Source organism: Nicotiana tabacum, chromosome 6 (assembly GCF_000715075.1).
Source record: "Nicotiana tabacum cultivar K326 chromosome 6, ASM71507v2, whole genome shotgun sequence".
NCBI classification, from domain to species: Eukaryota; Viridiplantae; Streptophyta; class Magnoliopsida; order Solanales; family Solanaceae; genus Nicotiana; species Nicotiana tabacum.
Genome location: NC_134085.1, coordinates 138,797,379 through 138,814,128, shown reverse-complemented (window position 1 = coordinate 138,814,128; position 16,750 = coordinate 138,797,379). Strand labels below are relative to the sequence as shown.

The 16,750-nt window shown below is 35.8% G+C and overlaps 2 protein-coding genes across 2 annotated transcripts; one reads left to right on the top strand and one right to left on the bottom strand.

Annotated features, from left to right (window-relative positions):
• Positions 1-7,093: 7,093 nt before the first annotated feature.
• On the top strand, positions 7,094-10,890 carry LOC107824635 (F-box protein At5g52880). The gene is made up of 6 exons (XM_075255468.1): positions 7,094-7,449; positions 8,213-8,367; positions 9,030-9,117; positions 9,939-10,126; positions 10,352-10,494; positions 10,652-10,890. Exons 1-6 carry the CDS (start codon positions 7,262-7,264, stop codon positions 10,826-10,828), a joined length of 939 nt encoding a protein of 312 aa, XP_075111569.1. The 5' UTR covers positions 7,094-7,261; the 3' UTR covers positions 10,829-10,890.
• Positions 10,891-11,457: 567 nt separating this feature from the next.
• On the bottom strand, positions 11,458-13,916 carry LOC107764258 (reticulon-like protein B5). The gene is made up of 5 exons (XM_016582813.2): positions 13,354-13,916; positions 12,450-12,630; positions 12,230-12,371; positions 12,025-12,094; positions 11,458-11,923 (listed from the first exon to the last, which is right to left on the bottom strand). Exons 1-5 carry the CDS (start codon positions 13,553-13,555, stop codon positions 11,754-11,756), a joined length of 765 nt encoding a protein of 254 aa, XP_016438299.1. The 5' UTR covers positions 13,556-13,916; the 3' UTR covers positions 11,458-11,753.
• Positions 13,917-16,750: the final 2,834 nt, after the last annotated feature.

Below are 16,750 nucleotides of genomic sequence, written 5' to 3'. Positions count from 1 at the left end.
AGGAATCCCCAATTTGAGGCTTCACAAATATAAAAGTTAGACCCATTGGTTATCCATTTTCTAAATGGATAATATGGTTCTTATCCATATTTGATCCATTTTTAAAAAATTTATTATCCAACCCATTTTTTAGTGGATAATATGGACGGTTAACTGTTTTCTTTGAACCATTTTGCCACTCCCGCATCAGAGCAACCCCTCTTGTGGAGATAAGTAGCTAAGTTGCAAGCATCTGAGAGATGTTAAGCTTAAATGAGTGACCTAGGGATTACAAGATTCTATAATTGAAGTCTTCTGTTTTCAGGTTTCACTTTAAAACTTCACAAATTTGTTCTTGAAACGTTATTTGCTTTTTCAATTAAGATGGAACGATGCTTTGAATCAAAGAATGATCGAGAATATCAAGGTATATTGTCTCCTGGTTAAATCCAAGCAAAATTGTTGCTATTCAATTCTAAAGTATATGCGCCTCTAGCTTATAATTCAGAGGTTAAAGGAAAGGAAGAAAAGTAAAATCAAATTTTAGGTATAGATTGGATATGTTGAATCATGAGAGTTGAGAAGGAATTTTGGTAATCAAGATTTAGTAAGAGTTCTACCATCCTCCTTTATCCTTCGATCGATGATCTATGGGAGATTGGTTGCAACCACTGAGTTGAGATTAAGAATTGACCTGATTAAATTATTGGTTGACTTCCCTCAAGAAGATCATATGATTTATTGCTTTGTCTATAGAAAGGGGAATTAGAACAGAAGCAAAAAAAAAAAAAAAAAAAAAAGAAGAAGAAGAAGAAGGGAGGGGGAAGAGAAAACTCGTTTAACCGTCTGGTAAAGACAGGCAAAACTTGAGCATAACTAATCTTTAGGAGACTGAAATTTGTGAGAAACCTTGGAGTACACCTATGAAATTAATTATCAGTACAAATTGTTGAGTGATGATTTTTATGAGCTCTTGAATGAGTTTACACTTGCATAGTTTTTTTTGTTAAAAGCTCATTAGGATGACGCCGATGTAACTAAAATGAAATTATTAAATATATTATCATTATAAAGAATTACTTTTTTCCCTTTTTTTCAAGTGAATTAAAAAATAAAAATAACTTTTAAAACTTATGTTTTTAAATATATTTGTTATAAAATAAAGACTATAAAGTAAAGACAAGTATAGAGAGAAACTGATATATTATTCGAATTCAAACTGATGTACATAATGAACTGAAATCTCTTCTATTTATAGAAGAAAGGAAGCTGCTACTACAAGCTGCTGTGTAAGCCGCTACTACAAGCTGCAGTGTAAGCTACTATAAGCTGCTGTGTAAGCTGCTACTACAAGCTGTTGTGTAAGCTGCTACAAGCTGCTGTGTAAGCTGTTGTTGTACCAGATATGGATAATCTTCTACTGAGAACAATATTTATCCATAACGGAGTACTGAATGGATAAGCTTATTATATCCGGTATGGATAATCTTCTACTGGGGGTAATGTTTATCCATAACCGGGTACTGAAAAGATAAGCTCATTATACCCGGATGGATAATTTTCTACCGGGGATAATGTTTATCCATAACTGGGTACCGAAGTGATAAGCTTCCTGAAGAAGCTTCCAATATAGTACTAAATAGATAAACATATTTACGGTGGAGTCCCATATGGATAAGCTTCTTCAGGAAGCTTATTTACAACGGAGTACTAAATGAACATCCATAATATAATATATTTATAACACTCCCCCTTGGATGTTCATTAAAAAGATAATGTGCCTCATTAAAACCTTACTGGAAAAAACCACGTGGGAAAAAAATTCCAGTGAAGGAAAAAGAGTACACATATTTAGTAAGACGCATTGTTAGGTGCCTCATTAAAAACCTTATAAGGAAAACCCCATGGGAAAAAACCTTAGTAAGGGAAAAAGAGTGCATCGCGTATTTTACTCCCCCTGATGAAAACCTTGTTTCAAATATTTGAGTCTCCGCATTCCAATCTTGTATGTCATCTTCTCAAAAGTTGAAGTTGGCAAAGATTTAGTGAATAAATCTGCTGGATTATTACTTGAACGGATTTGTTGCACATCAATGTCATCACTTTTCTGAAGATCATGTGTGTAGAATAATTTTGGTGAAATGTGCTTCGTTCTATCTCCTTTTATCAATCTTCCTTTCAATTGGGCTATGCATGCAGCATTGTCTTTGTATAAAATTGTGGGTCTTTTCTCACATTCCAACCCACATATTTCTCGAATGAATCACTGATCTCAATCATATTCACTCCCTGCTTGCCGGTTTGAGATCGAGCTTTATGGGTATCGGATAAATAACCTGCATCTGCATTATCAATACGATCTGCACCACTTTTGTTAGCATTAGCAAGATAAATAAGTGCAACATCTACACCGAGATAGAGTATTTCAGGACCAAGGAGCTCCTCATCCTCTTCTAGAGGTTGGAACAGATCCTTATTCACTTCAAGTGATTGAATATCCAATGGTGTACTTAATGGGTACACTTTGTCCATGTAAAAGCATTTTTAAGACCCTCTTGAGCTCTTCTGGAGTTCCAATTTATGTCACCAACATAAACAACAAGTGTAATAAAGTCTGATGATATTTTCTTTATAAAAATACATGGACAAATAACATAATTTATGTAACCTTCTTTCAGCAAATATTCACTAAGGCGATTATACCACATGCGCCCAGATTGCTTTAAACCGTACAAAGATCTTTATAATTTGATCGAGTACATTTCTCAAGACTTTGAATTATATGCTTCGGGCATTTTCAATCCTTCAAGGATCTTCATATAGATTTAGCCAAATAAGTCATATAGGTTAAGACTTGTATCTAAATGGTACGACATCTTCAAGTGTCTGGACTGCTAGTCCGATCCTCACAATCGTTTACAATATTGTGCACTATATTGTATTAAATATATCGTCGACGATCATTTTGTGTCAGTTCCAAAGCGACATAACTTGTGGAGATCTCATCACTTTCTTTATTTTCAGGTACCTGAACTTTTTCGGGAGTTTCATGAAATGTTATGTCGTGGGCTCTTCTAGAGCTTATTTCCTCCTCATTATGATCATTTCGATCATTAGCTCCTACTATTTTTCAAGGATTGTTACCTTTGGAACCGATTGGTCTACCACGCTTCATGCGTACAGTAAACTCTATCCTTCAGGGACTTTAATTTTAATAGGAGCATTTGCAGCTGAAATATGATATTTAATTTTGGATCAGCAAATGCTTCTGGCATTCGACTTGAATTATCTTCTAAGTGAGGATCATGATAATTCAATTCATATAACATATTTTTCAACTGTTTATTCAATCCCTCAAATGTTAGAAAAACTAACATATATCCTCAATCATCTTTGGGAAACATATCTTTGTGTATTATGGTAGAGAAATTAATCACATACCACACAACAAAAGATAGTAAAAATATTTGGTTTCTGATCCTATACCAATTGTGAAGGGAGGATTTATCATATATTGTTGATCTGATGCATACAAGTGCTGCTATATGCAATTTAGAAAATCTTAGGCCAACACATGAAGCTTTGTTCTCATAAGCAATGGTTTAGACATTAATAGGAGGTATTCAATGCTAAACCAGCTTGGATATAAACCAGCATTATCAAGATGAACTGTCTTGATTTCATAATCTGAAAATTATGCTCTTAATCGAGAAAAGCAATTCCAAATGCCAAACTGCAGGTTGACAATAATTACACATGTAACCATCTCATATATGCACCTACAAGTGGTTCACATGATAGGTGAACGGGCCCATATTCACCTTTTATATATTTCAGAATCAGGGGTCTTAGTCCCAACTTTAGCTGGTATAATCAATTCATTATGAGAACAAGCAACACATGAGAATTCCTGAAGAATCTTCTAGTTCTTTAGTATATGCTTATATGAATTCTCAAATAGCTCATTTTAAAAATGGCAAATGAAAACTTCAAGTTTATCATGTCATGTGCTATCTCTTAGTAAACTTCTGGTTTACTATGACATAAACTTTTGCTTTAGTAAACTTCTGGTTTACTGTGATACATGATATAGTACAAATTAAAGAATAAGGGTAGGTAACTTCTCACATACATATTATTTTACCCCCTATGATTGTGGAAACATGAAGATAATCAATCTTCCAATCATTTGTAGTCTCAATATGATAGCCATTTGTATTAGTAAACTTCAGGTTTACTACAACATATGTTTTGACCATAATCATGTAATATGAATGACATATTTGTATATAAGCTCTTCGAGAGCCTTAATTTATTATCCACAATCTAATATTTATCTGGCACTACTGGTGTCATGTATTCTTTAGGCAAACATTTAGCTCTTCAGGAGTTATTGATACATTTTGTACTATCAAATATTGCTCAGACACTGCTGGTGTCATGAGAGAAAATCACAATCAAATAAACAATGTAAAACAATTGTTTAAGCACACGAAAACTCTTCTTTATAATATTTTTCCACTTCAAGAGGCAATTTCAACTGTGTTACTTCTTTAGGAGCAAATTTAAAACACGAAATATTGAGTATATATTCTCTCAATTATATTAACTCTTCTGGAGGTGAATTGTAATGTATTCACATCAAGAGCGCGTTCATATTTACCCGACTTATTAGTATTGTCACATTCACTTCAGGGAATGGATTAATATTATCAAAAGTTCTCATCCTTTAGGAAATCGAACATAATTATCTGAATGCACATTAATCACATTAAATTGTGATGCCTCAACCTCTTTTAAAATATTTACTACTTCAGGAGCAAATCGAGGCGTGCATTTAATATAGAGAATATTTATGTAGCTTATCTTCAATTGTAACTATAGAAAGCCTAAATTATCACTTCTGGTGATCATAGACATATACCACTTCTGGTGGTTAACAAAATATAATTACAATGAGATATATGAAATATAACTACTTCTGGTGGTTGTATATTTCTTGCAAACTCTGCTAGAGTTTAAGTTGATCTAATAATATTATCCATATTCTTTAAAATGACATAAATAAGATATATTATAGTAAATATCATTATCAAATCATAATTTTTCTTTATGTACAACAATTACATAACCATACTATCTATTACAAATAACAAAAATTAAAATATTTATATTTCTACAGATTCACCACCGATTACATTTCTCCTTCTGGGAGTGCAAAGTAATCAGCTACATCCAAATGCATGAAGTCTAAATTATCTTCAGAAATAAAATTTGCTTCAGCATTTTTCTCTGTCTTCTTCAGGGAGGCTTAATAAAGCTCAACCAGGTGCTTTGGCGTACGACAAGTACGTGACCAGTGCCCTTTTCCTCCACATCTATAGCATGCATTTTCTACATTTGGCGCTTGCACCGCTTCATGCTTTTGTTCCTTCCTTTTCCACTGCTGGTGGTGAGAAGGCTTCTTTGGTGCATTATTATTACCATGATTGGGATTTCTTCCCCAACCACGGTCATGACCACGACTGGGGCCACGACCTCTTCCACGTTTAGCTTGGTGGAAGTTCGTCTCATTCACTTCAGGGAATGGACAAGAACCAATAGGTCGGCTTTCATGATTTTTTATTAATAGCCCATTATGTTGCTCTGCTATAAGAAGATGTGAGATAAGTTCAGAATACTTTTTAAATCCCATCTCTCGATATTGCTGCTGCAGGAGCATATTCGAGGCATGAAAAATGGTGAAAGTTTTCTCCAACATATCATGATCATTAATATTATCACCACATAACTTCAATTGGGAAATAATTCTGAACATAACAGAATTATACTCACTGATAGATTTAAAATCTTGTAGCCTTAAATGAGTCCAATCATATCGTGCCTGTGGAAGAATGACCATCTTCAGGTGGTCATATCTATCTTTCAAATTATTCCACAGTATGACTGGATCTTTAACAGTAAGATATTCCATTTTCAGGCTCTCATCAAGGTGATGGCGTAGGAATATCATTGCTTTGGCACGGTCTTGGTTTGATACCTGATTTTTATCTTTGATGGTGTCTACCAGACCCATCGCATCAAGATGAATTTCAGCATCAAACACCCAAGACATGTAGCTTTTGCCCGATATATCCAGGGCTACAAATTCAAATTTAGAAAGATTTGACATTATTTAGGAAAAGAAAGTTCTTACCTCAGATACTTTCAAAATATTTGCTCGAGATGGCAGAGTCTCGTGCTGATAACGTGTTATAAAATAAAGACTATAAAGTAAAGACAAGTATAGAGAGAAACTGATATATTATTCGAATTCAAACTGATGTACATAATGAACTGAATTCTCTTCTATTTATAGAAGAAAGGAAGCTGCTACTACAAGCTGCTGTGTAAGCCGCTACTACAAGCTGCAGTGTAAGCTACTATAAGCTGCTGTGTAAGCTGCTACTACAAGCTGTTGTGTAAGCTGCTACAAGCTGCTGTGTAAGCTGTTGTTGTACCAGATATGGATAATCTTCTACTGAGAACAATATTTATCCATAACGGAGTACTGAATGGATAAGCTTATTATATCCGGTATGGATAATCTTCTACTGGGGGTAATGTTTATCCATAACCGGGTACTGAAAAGATAAGCTCATTATACCCGGATGGATAATTTTCTACCGGGGATAATGTTTATCCATAACTGGGTACCGAAGTGATAAGCTTCCTGAAGAAGCTTCCAATATAGTACTAAATAGATAAACATATTTACGGTGGAGTCCCATATGGATAAGCTTCTTCAGGAAGCTTATTTACAACGGAGTACTAAATGAACATTCATAATATAATATATTTATAACACTCCCCCTTGGATGTTCATTAAAAGATCATGTGTCTCATTAAAACCTCACTAGGAAAAACCACGTGGGAAAAAAAAATTCTAGTGAAGAAAAAAGAGTTGAAATAAATAGGGCTACATAAACTAAAAAAATGTATGGAGTATTACATTATCATGAAAATCAAACTATTATAGTAGTATTATACTGTATTTTCTAAATTACCATACTAGACTTTAAGCGGATGGTTAATACTACAGTACTAATTAGTATAGCAATTTTCCCAATAATTTGACATGTTAATGACAATCAAAGTCAGGAATCCGGAGAAGAGCACAAAAAATCGAAACCAGAAAAACCGACCATCTCCTCTTTACGCAACACACACATACATATTTGGATCTTCAATCGGCCATTGAAACACACAGCAAACATGTGTGGGCTTGGATCTTAGAGTAGAGATGGGAGGTTTAATGGTGGAGAGGTATGAAAAGCTAGGGTTAAAGGAGTCGTTGAGTCGAGCCTATCATTACCCAATTGCTTGTGAAGAGCTAAGCTGTATTCTAAGAAATGCATATTCTAAAGTTCCCAAAAATTTGCAATCTCTCATCTTTCAGGATTCCCTCGCCGCCTTTCGCCTCCTCCCTCAGTAAGTCACTCCTCCTCCTCCTTCGATTTTTATTAGAAATTACTACTGCATAATCTACCTGAATAGTTAATAGGTTTGTCCTTGTATTTTCTTTGATTCGATTAATAGAAATTTAACTCCGTGTATATAAAGGATAGTTCGTCCAAGGTAGATTGGAAAACAGTGTAAAATTAGTTTATCTATAAACAAAGAGGATTTCATGTAGTTAGCTTAATTAATTGGGAATTGCAGCATAATTGACTGATGGATTAATAGGATTTAGAATGTTTAATTACTGATTGATATATGTTCCTTTTCACTCACTAGCGAATTGTTGATTATTACATTTGAGAATCGAAGTTTCCGGTGTGCATAGAACTAGAGAAGCATTTACTAAAATTTGCAAGTTTAGAAATTAAAAATATAGTTGATCAACACTTTCCGTGGGGCTTAGCACTTGTGCTAACGTGTTGGTTAACCTTAATAGAAGACACACTAGCTACTACATTTTCATCTTTTTTCTGCTTTCCTAATGATAAGCATTTGCTGGTAATAAGGGCTTGATGGAGCCATGCCATGTTGAAGGAGAGATCCAATCCTTTCTACTTTGAGCCTTTCAGGTCCCTGAATCAAAAGATCTTATAGATAACCTAATTTACTGACATTAAGAACATACTAGTGTTCACATATTTCTTGTTCATGAAATTGTTTGTTGTTGATCTGTATTTAGTGATATGTTTCTATTTCAAGTGAAGGAACCTTAATATTAAAGTTTTCACTTCAGAATGCAGACACAAGCAGCCATATCAGCAGCAAATGGCCTGCTTCACAGCATCGAGGCTGCATTACCTAAACAAAAAAAAGTTTTAGCTGCATCTGAATTTAAACAGGCTATGGTTGCTCAAAGGAGGCGACGGAAGGTCCAACCAATGGTAGAAGGTAGTTTTAATTTAACATTTCTTTTCAATGATAAAGGTCAGTATAGACATTTAGTGCTTTCAGTATGGAATACCTTTTTGTCAAACCCTGCGGATTAAGACACCTGTAGCTCTATTGCCTTTGCTATCCAGCCATAGTGGCATATTCCTCCAAGGCCATTTTTTAAATCTCAACTTGCAGCCATGTCTGCAAGAATGGAGTGGACAGCTTTAAAGGAGAGTTATTTCCAGAATTCTGGAAATGCAAACACCTCCCCCCCCCCCCCCAACCACCACCACCACCACAACAACAAATAAGAAAGAAAGAGATGTTCGTGTGTCAGAGTCCTTAGAGATTTGTTGAGAACATTCCTCCACCTCTCTTCTTCCCAGTAAAGGGAAAAACATTAGCGGAGAAATGGACAGTGTAATATACTACTTGGTAAGGCAAAAGATCATCCTCCAGTTAACAGTTAAATCTCGAATTTATAGTGCCTCCACCGACCCTTATGCCACAACTGAACTTCAGCTAATGTAGATTTCATAAGGAACGGTAAAGTAAATTGCTAACCAGTTGTAGAGATGTTAACATTCAATATGGTGTCCTTTTTCTAAAATATTGCTCAATACTTCTGTATCACTGCTCACTGCATTCTAATTTTGTATTGCTTCTTTGCATTCCAGGTAGGAGCCAACTTCCTCAGGATGTTCTTGTACACATATTTGGCTTCTTAGATTTAACGTCTCTTATCACTGCCTCTTTAGTCTGCAGGTATGAGTCTTTCCTTATCAACTTAAGTGGTTGCATCAAATAAATTCAGTGTAAGCATCTCTTGAACATAGGACCTAGTCCTCTGTCTGATTTAATCAATTACCATCAGAGGTGGATCCAGGATTTGATGGTTACGGGTACCACTGTCTCTAATGTAAACTTACCTCTAGTCAAGGAGGTCGAATTAGGGTATACATTTGGCTAGTTTGCTCAGTTTTGAATTAACTCGGTTCGGTTCGGTCCATTTTTCAATGTTCACTTTATAAGATTTTCTGGTGCATAAATACACACGTGATAACTAAACTAAAAATGTTTGGTCCTTCAAGAAAAAAATAACATTAACTAGATCAAAAGAAAAATGATTAAAAGCATATTGAAATTTCAAAATTCGAGATTTAGAAAAGGAAAACAGAAATAAATATACTTTTATAATCTAAATAACTAATAAAAATGGAATTGTATAGAGAGAGAATACAAAGATGAAAATAAGAAATTAAGAGAAAGAGAAGAAAAGAAAAATCTAGAAAAGAGGGAACAAGGAAAAGCAAAATAGGCTTTGTTAAAAATGAATGAGAGGAGACTCGATCCTGGGCTGTGGGCCTGGCAGGAAGCACTTGGACCGTGGCACCTACCATAACTTTTTTACTCAGGGTGCACACTTTAATTTATGTACCCTTTTTACATGAAATATCAGTGGAATACCAATACTAATATGAAATTCTACCGGAGCGACCGGGTCGCGTACACCCCCTTCCCTCCGCGTATATCCGCCCCTGATTACCATATCAGAATGATATATCAAAAGGTGTCTACTTTTGCAGGTCGTGGAGTGTGGCAGCTAGTGACAACCATCTGTGGCAGTCGATGCATATTAACTTTTTCGGAAGGCCAAGTGACAACCCAAATATTATCAGGCTTACCTATGGTGTGGAGAGAATTACTTTTACTCCGGGAAATACCACCACAGCTAGTGTTGACTGGAGAGATGCTTTCAAGCGAGCTTATAGAGGTATTCCCATTGGCTGCTATCCCACTTTGATTAGGCAGAATAATATTCCGCCTATGTTTCATTGTTTTTATCCATGTTGCATGGGTTAATAGACCACTTGGACTATTCTAGCATTATCATTTGTCTTCATTCAGAGAGGTCTTTACTTTATCTGCTTGTTTTCTTTTTTCTTAACAATTCTTTTTGTGTCATTTTTTTTCATACACCCTAGCTGTTTTGACTCAGGAATTTCAAGAAAGGTAACATCCCAGAGGGGCTTTTGCAAGCAGTGCAATTCAATTGTTTGGCTGAGTAATTCCAAGTGTTCCAATGAATGCTTTGGGAAAATTTCTGATGAACATCAGATCATGCCTGTGTCAATTAAACAGGTTTGTGAATGCTATCTCCTTAGCACTGTAAGGAGAAAAGAAATGTTCCTGTCTCTTCAGATTTTCTTAGTTCAATACAACATTGTTTTTTCACCATCTTAAGCAGCTCATAGCTAGTCCTGCAAGGTTTTCTGAAGTTGTCTTTTGCCTTTGCCAGATTGTGGACTACGTAATAGAGGAGTCCATACCTTCCTCAGATAGTGATAGTGATAGTGATAGTGATTCAGATGACTCAGTTGATGGCTCACTCTTCAAGCTGTGGGCGTATCCCATGAGAAGATCTTTGTTAATATATCGAGACAAACAGTTCATTGGCTGGGGACTGAAACAATGAGGTAAAGGATTGTAATTAATGTCCCCGTTCAAATATCAATCAAATGTGACAATTAATTTGCCTTCTCCGTTGTTTTGTCCTTTTTATTGTTTCTGGTTTGGTTGGGGAGCTTTACAGTTTATGTGAAATGGTCGAATACATCCTTTATACAGAGAGTTGTAGAAATGAAAATGTCATCAGCGTAAATACATTTTGGAATTAGGTTCGCAGACTGCAACTATTCATTGAATCCGCCTAACCTACATTTTGCAAGTAGACAATTGACAGCTCACAAGTTTCAATCTTTTTTAATAGTCAAGTCTACCAAATCATAACCTTGAGCTAAGCCATGTCCTTGAACTGTAATGAAAACCAATTGATGCCTCAGTGCCATCCTATGCCTAAATGGGCCATTGAAGCAACAAGGTATAATGCAATATCAAGAGTCCTTGCGGATGAGACAAATGCTACAGGTATTCTAGAGCCACAGCAGTATCACCAAGTACATTGCACCGTACAGCAATATTACCGAGTACATTGCACCGCAGCAAATTATACGGCCAAACTGATACATAACACACTGAATTAAGTTGTGAAACGTAATTCGCATCATTCCCACCCTTGAAAGTAGCCACACAGAGAGACATTGCTGTCAAACAAAAATCAAATACGTGTTTTTCATTATCTGATTTATAATTGTAGGAAATACTCACTTGCATATTAATGTGTACTGTCACCCTGATGACTGCCAATATTCATACAGCAGTCTTTCAAAATTTAACAAAGAAGAAAACCATATCTGGAACTCAAAAACTACCACAAAAAGCGCCAAGCTTGTTTAGTAATAACAAAGCAAAACCAGTAAACAAAGGGTCTTCTAGCATAACTGAATCACAACATCTGGAGAAACGACTCTGTGAACCTAAGGGGTGCCACCTATTCTTCTCTATAGGAACTTTTTGTCTTTCAGTGGACCTCTTGGAATTTTGCTTAGAACCTTGACGTTAAAAACAGCATACTGCTTTTTGATCTCTGCCTCAGCCTTCTCAGCAAAAGCATCAACCTGGTCCTCATACTTCTCATAAAGTACAGGGACGGTATGGAGCAATACAAAGCCTGTTTGCAAAGAGAAGGGAAAAGGCGCACTATCAGAACTAAACTAAATCATACACATTAGATCTATTCATTCCAGTAAAGAACAGGATAAAATCGCTTACATATGTAGAACAAGGTGAGGAAGTTCCAGCAATTCCCCAATATTGAAAGTACCCATAAGCCAGCAATAACCTGCATGTAATTTTTGTATCAAAACTTGGAGAAGATGAAACTTAAATAATGAAGAACCAACAAGAAGTTATGCTCAAGCTTAAGCTATCAAAATAATGGACTCAAATTACAAAACAAATGGACACGAAAACATACAGCAAGGAATTTCTTCAATTCCTTTCCAGAGGCAATATCCCGAAGGATTTCAAGAGCTCGGTTGATTTCAATCCTGAGGGCAGAAGCAACACCCAGGACAATGTCCTCGGGCAAAATGACTTCCGGAATTTGGGGTGGAGACCTGGTGCATGATATTTCAAGGTCAATTATCAGGTAAATCTGGATAGAAAATTACTAAAGAAGGGAAGAATATACTTACTTGTTGATGAAGGTGGATGCATTGGACCAGAGGAAAAGGACAGCTAAGGCAAGGATCAGAATATGGCACACAAGTGTGAGCAAGTGGTACTCAAGCAACTCAAAAAGCACCCAAATTGCAGTGGCAAACCCAAGCACGCCGGCAGTAATTTTTTTGTCCCTCCACAGGAAAACGTCAGCAGCTGCCCAATCGAATTGAATAATTAGATACATAAAAGCATGCAGCTATAAAAGAAAACTGTGTAACTGCACATCAGACACACATCACCGATGTAATTCTACCATCTCACGTAAACCGTGCTGCTAAAGTTAGATTGTATATCAAATATACATGTTACATGTCAAAATTGGCCAATAAATCTTCCTATAAAAATAATTCTTCAGTTAGTGGATACGAGTAACAACGAAGCATGCGAGTGTCTAGTTTATTTACAGGTAGTACATTCACAATGCAACCTTCTCAAGAATTTGATCTCGCTATGAACCAATTTCGAAAATATTATACACTGCATGAATGGGAAAGATAACAACACAACCAACCGCAGATCCATGCGAAGCCAATGAACAATAATGTATCAGAAAAGGAAAACAATAGAGAGACACTAGCGTGGATCCAAATGTATGTAGCTACATATAAACGAATGAAATTCGGCTCCAACTGTTGCAACAGATCTCCAATTTCAGAATTTTGAAAAGGAAAAGAAGAATTAAAGCGCATTTCAACAGCAATGCCAAATAAATCTAAAGTAATTCAAACTCCGAAAATCTTAAACTAATTTTAAGGTATAATGAAAATGCATTTTGAATCAAAGGACAAACCGTATCACATATATCTTTATACACATCTATATTGAAAAAAGAAAAAAGTAGAGATTTAGAGAGAGAAAGAGATTTGAGAGATGTACGTTTTCCACCGCCGAGAACCTTATGGACGGGTTTTTCCCTGCCAAAGAGACGATAGATCTTAGCCTTGACGGCCTCGACCGGCGATATTTTCTCCTTCTCATCTTCGGAGTCCGATGAGGATGAATCGTGGTGCAACTTATCGTTGATCTTATCCATCACAGATTCAACAACTGACTCGTGCTCGCCGGCGTGATCGGCCATCCTGTACTCCGATCTAACAGTCGTTTGCCGCCGGCAATTGGGGATATTTTTTTGCTTTTTGAGTTGCTTTCCTTACGCTCGCAAGTGTGGGGAAAGAGGGAAAATATCGAAAGGCTTAAAGAGCGTGATTTCGAACCTGAGGCTCGGATCCGAACCAAGTGGTTCGGCAAAATAACGGAAATCGATGAAAAGCTGGTGTCCGCTAAAAAAAAAGAAAAAGAAAATTCTATCTCAGTTGATGCATTCGAGGATAAACGGAAGACGTCGGATTTAACGGCTTGAGAATCTTTCGGACAGCCCCTCGTTGACGGCGTCAAGCTGTCGTTGATTCTACGTGACTGCACAACGCGCAATGGGCGCTGTTCCGGGCCCTTTTCCGGTAAATTTGGAATATGTCGACACGTGGGTGCGCATAAATGGAGCATTACAAAAGATTGGTGGGCCAGGAATAATGGCTGGGCTTCAAGCAATAGTGGCATCCAAATTAGTTGGGCCGACTACAACCGACGACTTTGGTTTATTTCAGTCTTGAAATTGCTGAAGGTTCTAATGACGCGGAGTGGTTCACCAATCACCATCCATTTACACACTCAAAGGACGAAGATTTCTTTTTTGAAATGTATTATTTCTAGTCGTTCCCGGAATAAATAGTCGATAAAATATGTATATATTTTGTGTATATGTGTATTGTATAAAAAAATATATACATATTTTATATAATTTTTTAAAAAAATGCAATTAGTTTCGACCAATTTTATTCTTTTTTTCTCTAGAAAAGGTCGAAGATGTTACCCTTTTATTTATTTTTTTTTTATGTAGGTCCATACATCAGTGTGTACCTAGAGTTATCTTAAACTCCTAGGTCCTTGAGTTTTAGTCGAGAAATTTATTTACATATGTTAAATTTTTTAATTTTCAATAAGCCTATTTTTTGGTAGTTAAAAGTTTATACCTATTGCAACTTTTGCTCGTCTACTTTTACGTGGCACTATTTGACAGAACAGTGATTTAAAGATTTTTTTTTTTACTTAAATATTACATATCATAATGTAAAAGGGTACTAAAATTTGGTTGCAATGTTAATTTGATGAGACGACTAAGTATGACTATTAAAATAAATTTGATTTCATGAAATTTCTGAAGTTGTATTAAATAACATTATTAATGGGAGTATGCCTAAAACTCCAAGTTTCCAACACGTCTCAAATTAAGAAATGCGTCGTATGATTTAGAAATTATAATTGATAAAGTAATGTATGTTATAATTTTGAAATAAACGTCCCTTACTATGTTATTAAATAAGTCATATTATTTATTTTGCCCATGGGAATAGGAATTTTAAAAGAAAAGAAATGTGCAACTGCGAATCCACGTTCAAAGAACACGACTGATCATCATTAACAGTATATATTGAGATTGGGATGAAACATAAGATAAACAATCCATTGGGCAAAAGAATAATTTAATATTTTTTGTCCTAATTCCTATAGACATGTTGACAGAAAGCAATTCTTGAACTTTGCAATCTTATTGTAGTCCTACAGATTTTCTTCATTCACATGGTAGCAATTTTTTCAACTCTCCAATTTTGTGTGCTATGCTATGCAACTAGAAGGAGGACCAGAACAAGTTTTAAATAGCGAAAAATGATCAATTACATTTTTAATCTTAGTTCTAAAAGCTCATGCCATTTGAGGTGAGCAAACTAGTAAAATAGGCCGATATTCTAAAAGGAAAATTGCGATGCTGTCTTGTACCCTTAACTTGAATTTTGCCATTTTTTTTATGTCTAAAGTACCTTGGATGATCCTACACCACAATATCTCGAGCTAATGGCCTAATTCAAATTCGTTAGGGAACAGTGCTCCTATCAAAAAAAATTTATTCTCAAGGCTCAAACTCAAAATCTCTAATTAAAGACATGAAATTCATTCATCCTACACATCCCTAGTTGGAACCACCTAGCTAGCGGTTAAATAAACATGCCTCCATAGAGTTTGAAGTGAACTCTTGACAATTATTAACGATTAACCAGTTAATTGAGGTGAACAAAGTAGTAAAATAGGACGAAATTCTAAAAGGGAAATTGCGATGCCGTCTTGGCCTTGCACTCTTAACTTGAATTTGCCATTTTTATGTCTAAAGTACCTTGGATGATCCTACACCATAATGCCTCAGAAGGACGACCTAGATTTTTTTTCTTAAAAGCCATTGGGTATCAAAAACTAATGGCCTAAACTAATACTATATATTTGCACCGAGTGGCTCACTTAAGAGGGAAACACTCTTATTAGAAAGGTCTGACTTCTAATTAAAGATAAAGAGATTCATACATTCCACACATCCCTTACTGGTACCACCTAGCGGTTAAAAAAATATGTCTCCATTGAATTTGAAGTGAACTCTTAACAATTGTTAACTGTCAACCAGTAAACGAGTTAACTATATATACCTCAACTCTTCAATCTTATATTAGCTAGAGCAGTTACATAAATATTTCTTATTCATTCCGCTCTTTTGTGGTCCACTCCATTCCCCTACCATCAATTTTTTAAAAAGAAAACAAATGCTAAAGTCCCTAAGTCATGGTCGTGGCACCAAACAACTCTTTTTGGCAGGTAGAATTTTATTGTTTTGAACGAGACTAAAGGGTCTAACAAGATTTCTTGGTCGCTGGTCTGACTTACTAAAGCTGTCACCTCAGCATGAACCTTAGAATTGTAAAGACTTCCCATTTCTAGATCATGGGTTGTTAATATGTACTAATTACCGGTGTTTTAAAAGGCGTTCTCGGGCAAGCTCCGAGGCGAGACGCACTAGAAATGCCCTGAGGCGATGGTGTGAGGCGAAAGTCTCAAAAGGCGTACACCCAACAATTCGGGGCGTACATCCGGGCGTTCGGAGAGTACACCCGGGTGCTTGAGACGAGTTTTTTTAGTTGAGGCGTAAGCCCCAGAGACTTTTTCAAATTAAAACAAAATTTGTTGAATAAGAAGGAACTGAAATGTAAAATCTAAAAGTCAAGACCTTTTTTATTGATTGAAGCCCTAATTCATGGTATTTCCCAATTCTTTATCTCGTCCGCTAGTCTGCTAATATCTCCCAAAAGCAATGAATATTTAATTTTTTTTACAAATACAAAGAGAACTCCATTCTCCTTCATAGCAATAAGTTCTGAGTTCAAATTCTAGGTTA

Coding starts and splice junctions, on each gene's coding strand:
- LOC107824635 (XM_075255468.1), top strand. CDS start 7,262: ATGGGAGGTTTAATGGTGGAGAGGTATGAAAAGCTAGGGTTAAAGGAG. Junction 7,450..8,212: donor GCCTTTCGCCTCCTCCCTCA/GTAAGTCACTCC, acceptor TTTTCACTTCAG/AATGCAGACACAAGCAGCCA. Junction 8,368..9,029: donor GGTCCAACCAATGGTAGAAG/GTAGTTTTAATT, acceptor TTTGCATTCCAG/GTAGGAGCCAACTTCCTCAG.
- LOC107764258 (XM_016582813.2), bottom strand. CDS start 13,555: ATGGCCGATCACGCCGGCGAGCACGAGTCAGTTGTTGAATCTGTGATG. Junction 12,372..12,449: donor GCATCCACCTTCATCAACAA/GTAAGTATATTC, acceptor ATCATGCACCAG/GTCTCCACCCCAAATTCCGG. Junction 12,095..12,229: donor AATTGAAGAAATTCCTTGCT/GTATGTTTTCGT, acceptor AATTACATGCAG/GTTATTGCTGGCTTATGGGT.